Source organism: Chenopodium album, chromosome 6, assembly GCF_948465745.1.
Source record: "Chenopodium album chromosome 6, dcCheAlbu1.1, whole genome shotgun sequence".
Taxonomy (NCBI): domain Eukaryota; kingdom Viridiplantae; phylum Streptophyta; class Magnoliopsida; order Caryophyllales; family Amaranthaceae; genus Chenopodium; species Chenopodium album.
In genome coordinates this window covers 29341203-29349473 of record NC_137839.1, presented here as the reverse complement: position 1 = coordinate 29349473, position 8271 = coordinate 29341203, and the positions used below count along the sequence as shown (strand labels likewise).

Here is an 8271-nt window from a genome sequence, read left to right as displayed (position 1 = left end):
CGAAAATCGTAAATAAATAAAAAAACCCGTCGGGTACTTTGCGGGTCAGCAGGTCAACAGGTTAGGTCAAACGGGTCGGGTATTTTTGAACACCTCGTCTAGCTAAATGCATACATAATACCACTAAAATATTCAATGGTACTATTTGATCACTCAATCATATTATTGATCACCCAATCATATTATTGATCACCCAATCGTACTACTCTAAATAAAAATATACATTACGTGTAGTTACACTATTATCTTTCATTATGCATTTGTTCTTGCATAACGAGACTCCCTTTAAACAAGCTCACACGAGTCTAAATAAAAATATACATTACGTGTAATTACACTATTATCTTTCATTATGCATTTGTTCTTGCATAACGAGACTCCCTTTAAACAAGCTCACACAAGTTAAACAACCCTTCATTTTCATACGAGTAGTATTGTAACGCGTGGGCATTCTACAATCACAATTACTCCAACAGGCCTAGAAGCATCCAGATTACCCCCTCTCTCTCTCCTCATTTCACACCCTTTAAAATTACCAATATACCCTCGTCAAAACACGCTTAATCAGTCAACATCGTAATTTCAATCAAACTTACAGGGGTAATCTTGTCCTATTAAAACTCGTTTCCCTCAATGTTATGTTATAAAATACCTCTCACATTTTCCTTCTTTTTTACGTTTATCTTCAAAACTGATTACTATTACTAATTTCGTGTTTGCTTTTGCGTCGTGTTCTTCAGGTTAACTAATCGAAATTTTCTGTTTTTGTATTTATTAATTTTGCAATAATTATTTGTTAATTTTTGAAATGGGTTTATGAATTTTTTTAGAAATTTGCAATACAACAGCTCAAGTAAAGATGGAAGCAGCTGCTACTGTTCTTCGATTGCCATTAAGACCTTCAACTTCAGTTTCAAATGGCAGCAATTTAATTCGTTTTGCCTCTAATTATCGGTTAAGTAAGGTGGGAATTTCTCAAATTTCTAATTAATTTCCAGTATTTGATTATTGTATAGCTTCGATTCTCTGAATATTTAGCAGCACTTTTGTTGATGATTTTTACTTTATTTTATTTTGATGTCAAGTATTCAAAATTGATTTTTTGAGTTTTGATGTGAGTACATACAATATTATGGAGTTTCTTTTTCTGGGCAAGTTTTGGGTTAGTTGACTTGACTTTTGACCGAGGACTGAAATTGAGAACTTTATACAATATCATCATTTATAGTCTAAGGTTCGATTAATTAGGAATTAGGATTGTTGGCGCTGTGACTGCGTTCGGCAATCATTTAGGAATTAGGGGCACTATGACTGCGTTTGACAATCAATTAGAAATTGGGGGTAGTGAGTTGTATCTTGTAACTTGTTTGTGAGACAAGATCACAAGAGTAATGTAGAGTTCTAGCCAAAGGAAAGGTTTTTATTGCTATCTTTTCCTTTGGTTGTTAGAGTTTAAACTTTTGAAATTTGAGGCCCCTTATTGCACTAGCATATCCAAGAAGGAAGTTCTCTATGCTAGTAAGATTAATATTTAAAACTTGTTTGCCTTTACGATATTAATCAGTTGAGATATGTAAGTATCATTCTTTAGTTTAGAAACTCAAGATATTTAAGTTGTTTAATTTGGATGTTTTTATAATGGGACTTTTTATTTAGAATGAGAACCTAATAATAACTCATATATTTAGCATAAATGTCTAGAATAGTAGAATAAATTACTATATTGGGAACACTGAGAAATGAACTAGGTATGTTAGGTGTGAGATTAAACACCGTATGGCTACTTTATGAACTATTTTTGAAAATATTGGCTTATATCTTTTAAAATTTAATGCAATTTATTGGTATGTGGGGCGGGAAAGTCCTATGGGAGTACAATGAAATTTTTTACTTTTATCATCATTAATACTAGACATGTAACTGTTATTGTGTGTTGTAAATGCAAGGCTTTGCTTACATCTGGTCACATGGGTCCCTTAAACCGCCTTAGGTAAGAGTAGGCTTCATACTCTATTCTAGTACACTTTTTGGTCTTGGATGCTAGTTTTGCCGACTGCATATACTTTTTTGTATCTGCATTAAGGGCAAATAATTTGAGTAAGAGGTCCAATGACATCAATTAAAATTAAAAAGATGTATTAAAGCAAATTTTTAAATATCTTGACCATAATTTTAAAAGAGGTACCGAGAGGGGGACAAGCGATGATGTGGTGAGTTTGTATGGAAAAGATTTAACCATGAGTTAATGTTTTAATTATCTTGCGTCGATCATCCAAAAAAATGGTGGTGATTGATTAAGGCATGCCCATAGGACTTGACTATGATTGGTGTATGGTACATAATGTTTGGCTTCTAAGATGGAGGTTATAGAAATACGCATGTTAAGGTGGATGTGTGGGAACATTCTAAGAGATACAATTATAAATGAGGTTATTCGCAAGAAAGTAGGTGTGGTAGGCATCGTAGACAAACTATGGGAAAATTTCTTGCGTTGATTTGGACATGTAAGACGGAGACCCGAGGGTGCACTGGTACGAAGAGTTGAACAGTGGGACCATGGAAGGGTTGAATGAAGGAGAGGGAGACCAAAAATGGCTTGGTTGGAAGGAGGTAGGAAGGATATGAAGCATATGGATTTGCATGAGGATGAGGCATTGGATCTTTAGGGATGGACGAGGACGATTTTTGTTGATGATAACACGGAATAATCACTTTTGGTATATGTAACCGACCTCACTTATGGGATTAAGACTTTGATTGATTGAAAATAATTGTTTTTTTTTTAAATATAATCATTATCGACCCTAAGCCATATTTTGATATTTAAAGGACAACTGGACTAGACCTTCCTTAACCTCGCGATTTATTGGTCTTGGGAGTAAGAGAATTCTCAAGTTTCTTTGTCTTGGTCTTGCAAGTTGAACCAAAGAAATTTTGCTAGTGAGCCAAGTCTTGCTTGGTGAACATATGACTACTAAGTAGCACTGATATTATAATGGAACAAGGACGAAAAACCACTAAATCAAAATTGTAATAAGGGTATGACATGGATACGGAACAAATTGAGGAAAATTCAACTTACTTTCCATTTGAGTCGTTTCAAAAAGTTCGTCTCACAACTACTTGATTAATTATTTTCAAATACCCCTTTTAGGCTCCTACCCCATGCTATCTACAACTCTTTACCGTTATCTCTTACTTTGTCTACCTTTTCTTGTACACTCACCTACCTTTTTACCCTCTCTTTCTTACTTCAATCACTTTATGTTTCCATGAATCCAAGAAACAAGTCTCTAAAAGCAAATTGAATTCCGGGAATGGAGAGAATATAAAAACATAGTTCAATTTGATAAATCTTTTAAATTTGAGGTGATAATAAATTTTTAGCTTTAACAGAGGAGGGGGGTGGGGGGGTATCTGGGGAGAGTTAGAGTAAATTGTTTAGTCACATGGATTTCTAGTTTTCTACAACTACAGTTTTTAACATTTCCCTATAGTTGTTTAGTCTTAACCCTACCACATATCTTTTAAGTTTTAATTTCTAGTCTTTCGGTGTCCTTGAAATCAAATAAGAAAAAAAAAGGAAGAGGAGGAACAAAGGGGTGAATCAGATGTCAAGACATGATGAGTGTCATTGGCAAGGATGGAAATTGGTGTATGGTCTAAATGATTGAATTGGTAAAGGGAGAAAACTCAAAGAAGATAATAGGAGAGATCAGAGAGATAGAAGCTGCATGTGTCCTTACCTTTTATTTTGGGCTAAAAATTTCTAATTTATGAAGAGGCATGTAGGAAAAGATGCTCAGGGTGAGCTCAGCTGTACCCAAGATATTTCCACACACGCCATGCCCATTTTTAGTCAGTTGTACCCGTTCTGAATCACCATCCCTGGTACGTAACCCATCACTAGAAACACCTGTTGGAAGAGGTACTTGTGCTTCATAGTATGACTTTACAAGGTTGCTACAAAGTTACAGTTTAAACTCTAAAGGACTAGTTTATCTTTTATTCAATGTATTATAGTTTAACACAATACTATGTGTTTTTGACCTCTTGATTGTGATTGATCAGGGATTGTATGAGCAGGGCCTCCCAATCATCATTTAGGCCCTATGCAATTGGGATAATGTTTGGCCCTTTCTTAGATTAACGCAGAAAAGTCATTATTGCTAGATATTTTAGAAATCTTTGGTTACTCATTTTTGAAAACTAACTATAAAAACTGTGCTATAAGGAAAACTTGGATGAGAAAAACAAAATCCAATAAGAAAACTGCTTTAATTCAGTCAATCAATCAAAGCCAAGTTGGGTTGGCTACATGAACAAGATGGAGTATTTTTATAAGAAAACTGCATTAAAATTAATAATAAAAAAAAAAAAAAAATCAAAATAGGAGTATTTTTATACAAAGTACTTGTATATAATAGGAAGAAAAAAAAAGAAAGAAACATAAAAAATCATTAAAAAGTTCCAAGCAACGGCTCATCCAGCTATGCTCTGTTTGCGGCTGTGCACAACACCACTGAACCACGCCACATATAAACAATATTCACGTGATGTGTTATTTACTTAACTGCATTTTTAGACATGAGGCCGTACCCAATTTATGGGCCCTGTGCAGTTGCATAGGACACATCGGTTAAGGGCAGGGCCTTATGGGTTATATTTTTTAGAATAGATTTCAAATAAGTCAACAATTTTTGGTTTCTATTTACAACTTACTGTGTTGCTTGTGCTTTTTTGTGCATTTAGTTCTTATTTTGCAGTGTCCTTTCACTGCAAAAGAATATTAAGATACTAATAGTTGACCTCTTGCAGTCTACCTCTCCATATCATGTAAAGCTCAGGGTTGGAAAATTGTCCTTTAGGAACAGAAAGGCTCTTGTAGTTCGAGCATCTAATTCTTCCAATTCTTTTGACTCTAATGGACCCATCGCTCCCCTTCAGCTAGAGTCTCCAGTTGGGCAGTTTCTGTCCCAAATTTTAGTCAGCCATCCACACCTCGTCCCTGCTGCAGTTGACCAGCAACTTGAGCAGTTGCAGACTGATTGTGAAGCCGAAAAACAGAAGGAAGAGCCATCTGCTTCAAGCTCTGATCTTGTACTATACAGGTTAGTGGTTATATCTAATCCATAAATGTCGTAGATCTTTAGTTCATATAGCACTTATATTTATCATCATTTCAATATTGTGATCAGGAGGATAGCAGAGGTTAAGGCGAATGAAAGGAGAAAAGCTTTGGAAGAGATTTTATACACTTTGGTGGTGCAAAAATTCGTGGATGCTAATATTTCACTGATCCCCTCCATTACTCCATCTGCAGCTGATCCTTCAGGTCGTGTGGATGTGTGGCCTAGTCCAGATGGGAAGCTAAAAGAAGTGCACTCTCCTGAAGCGTATGAGATGATCCAGCATCATCTCGCTCTTATACTTGGTAACCGGTTGGAAGATTCAAGCTCAGTAGCACAGATCAGCAAGCTCAGAATTGGGCAGGTATATGCAGCGTCAGTGATGTTTGGTTACTTTCTCAAGCGCATAGACCAGAGGTTTCAGCTTGAGAAGGCCATTAAGATCCTTCCTGAGCAGATAGATGGAAGAGAAAATGAAGTTACTATGGAAAATGGGGTACACATGGATGTTGAGGACTCTGCTTCATTCCATCATGATCAGGCGCAATTGCATCCTGAAGTTTCATCTTGGGCTGGTGGTATTGGTCCAGGGGGATTTGACCAAGGGATAAAACCCTCTCGTCTAAGAAGCTATGTCATGGCATTCGATGCAGAAACACTCACAAGATATGCCACTATTCGATCCAAGGAGGCTGTTTCAATTATTGAAAAGCACACTGAAGCTTTGTTTGGGAAACCAGAGATAGTCATGACACCTCAGGGAACTATAGATTCATCTAGTGAGGAGTTCATCAAGATTGGATTTGGTGGTCTAAGAAGACTTATTCTGGAGGCTGTAACTTTTGGGTCGTTTTTGTGGGATGTTGAGAGTTATGTTGATTCAAGGCACCGTTTTGTCCTTAACTAGGTCCTTAATGGGCAGCCTTCTGCCTTAGGTTATTTAAGACTTGTTCTCTACTAACTTGCCCTGTGTGACTAGTGTTTGTACATAGATTTGTGGATTTGTGGTTTTCCTTGTCTTTGAATTATTGGATGAAATCTTGGTATTTTTTTTTTATAAATACTTGGGTTAATTCCTTAACGTAATGATGTGGAGAAACACTTGAGATTATATGGAGTGAAATATACAATACATTATGTCTTTCTTGGGGATAAATTGTCAAATTATTGGGATTTGATAGCCTACCTTTTTCCACAAATGTGGTACACATATCTGATATGAATATTTTTTATTTGATTTGATTTGAAGTTTTTGTTTGACATATTGTATGACAAATAAAAAAGCTATGGTTTTACAAACGAAGTTAAATAATCTGTAAATTACTTACAAATGTCATACCTAATAAACAAAAGTTCATCTTTTTGTTTGATTTTAACCGTTAAAAATTATAGTCATTTGCTTTTCAACATGCATCTACCTTTGTATCCCACATTCTATTGCATTTGGAGAAAGCATGAGAAAATGAAGAACCAACAACTTTTGACATACATATTAACAATATCTAATAGACATAAAGTGCCTAGAACATTTAGTAAATGAAGTATGAAAACAGAGCGAAAAAGGTAACACAAACTAAGTCACACGTTTAAGTAACTCGATACCCTTAATTGTAGGTACCTTTGATCCCATCTCCAACGAAGAGACCATTAACACACTATTAGCCCCCAAAATTGTTTTATAAGGGCTCCCCAGAACATTGTATATTAGGGAAGTAATGGATTGAAAAATCTATAAGATATAATAAAGGATTACTACTAGAAAATAGCTTTTTCCGTCGGAAACACCCTGAAATCCGTCGGAAAAGCGATTTCAGACGGAATTTCCGTTGAAAGAGGTTTTCCGGCACCGGAGAAGTCCGTCGAAAATTTTCGACGGAATTTGATTTGCGCAGGTTTAATTGTATGAGTTATGCAATATTGATTCGAGATTCGAGAGATGATAATTGATGTTTAGGCTTAGTTTCAATAGGCAGATTTAATTTATAAATGGTTAAGTCAAGATTCGGGAGATGCGATTTAATACCGATAGATTAATTATGTGATTATAATACGTAGCGAAAGCCCTTTATAATCCGGTTAATTTATGCATTAACAACTGATTATTATGTTTTATCCCAGAGTATTAATTATTGGTGAACCTATACCCTAGGCTTCTATTTATTGATTTCTCCCTACTTTTATTCTCTCTAGTTTAGTTTGCTTTGGTTTATTTATTTTCCTTAGTTTGATTCTCATAAACATAATTTGGTCACTTGATAATTTAGAATATAATAATTTATTAAGAATAAAAGAACATTGTTTCCCTGTGGATTCGGCCCTACTTCCGTGTCTATTTTAGTTAGTGGTTTTAGGAATTACTTTTGATTAGGTGATACGACTATAGCCTATTAAAATTTGGCGCCGTTGCCAGGGAAACAGTTTTATTTTTATTTCTAGTTGTTATTAGAATCTAGATTATTTATTATTTTTTTTATTTATATTTTTTCGTCTTTGAGAACGTAAGTTCTTTGGGACAGTTTCTCATTTTTATTTGTTTAGTACAGATCAAGAATCAGAGATGACTGCACCACCACCACCTCCTCCTGTTCGCAAGCTTAGCGATTATTTGCAGCCATCCCTGACAAATTTTCCACATCTTGCTCCCGCACCTAATCTCGATGAAGTACAATTCGAGATTAAACCCCAATTTATTACTATGATCAAAAGGAAGCAATTTAGCGGAGCTAAGGGTGAAGATCCAAATCTTCATATTTTGGATTTCTGCCAATATTGCAACACTATTAGGAAAACTGGGGTCGCGCAAGACCAAATTAGGGAGATTCTTTTTCCCTTTTCTGTATGTGGAAAAGCTAAATTATGGTATAATGGATTTGTAACACCCTAATAATTCTCTTTTTAAACTTGTAAATACCCTGAACAAATCCAAGAGAATTACTGACGTGCTACCGCCACAGAATTTTCAAACATTAAGGTTATTTTAGAATTTAGCAACATAAAACTAGTTCAATTAAATTAAAGTTTCAAACCAATAATTAAAAGGAAAAATACACTTTAATAATCCCAACTATGAGCAATTTACCTACAATAATCCCAACTAACGTTTATTCTACAATAATCCCAACTATTAGGTCAGTTTTCCTCC

At 35.1% G+C, this 8271-nt stretch overlaps 1 protein-coding gene across 2 annotated transcripts; it reads left to right on the top strand.

Moving 5' to 3' along the window:
• Positions 1-601: 601 nt before the first annotated feature.
• Positions 602-6371, top strand: LOC145635994 (UV-B-induced protein At3g17800, chloroplastic-like). Of its 2 annotated transcripts, none has more exons than XM_081687424.1 (4): positions 602-740; positions 831-964; positions 4819-5111; positions 5199-6371. In XM_081687424.1, exons 2-4 carry the CDS (start codon positions 860-862, stop codon positions 6034-6036), a joined length of 1236 nt encoding a protein of 411 aa, XP_081543550.1. In that variant the 5' UTR covers positions 602-740; positions 831-859; the 3' UTR covers positions 6037-6371. The 2 variants fall into 2 exon arrangements, with proteins under 2 accessions (XP_081543550.1, XP_081543551.1); XM_081687425.1 differs by having other exon boundaries at positions 619-740; positions 849-964.
• Positions 6372-8271: the final 1900 nt, after the last annotated feature.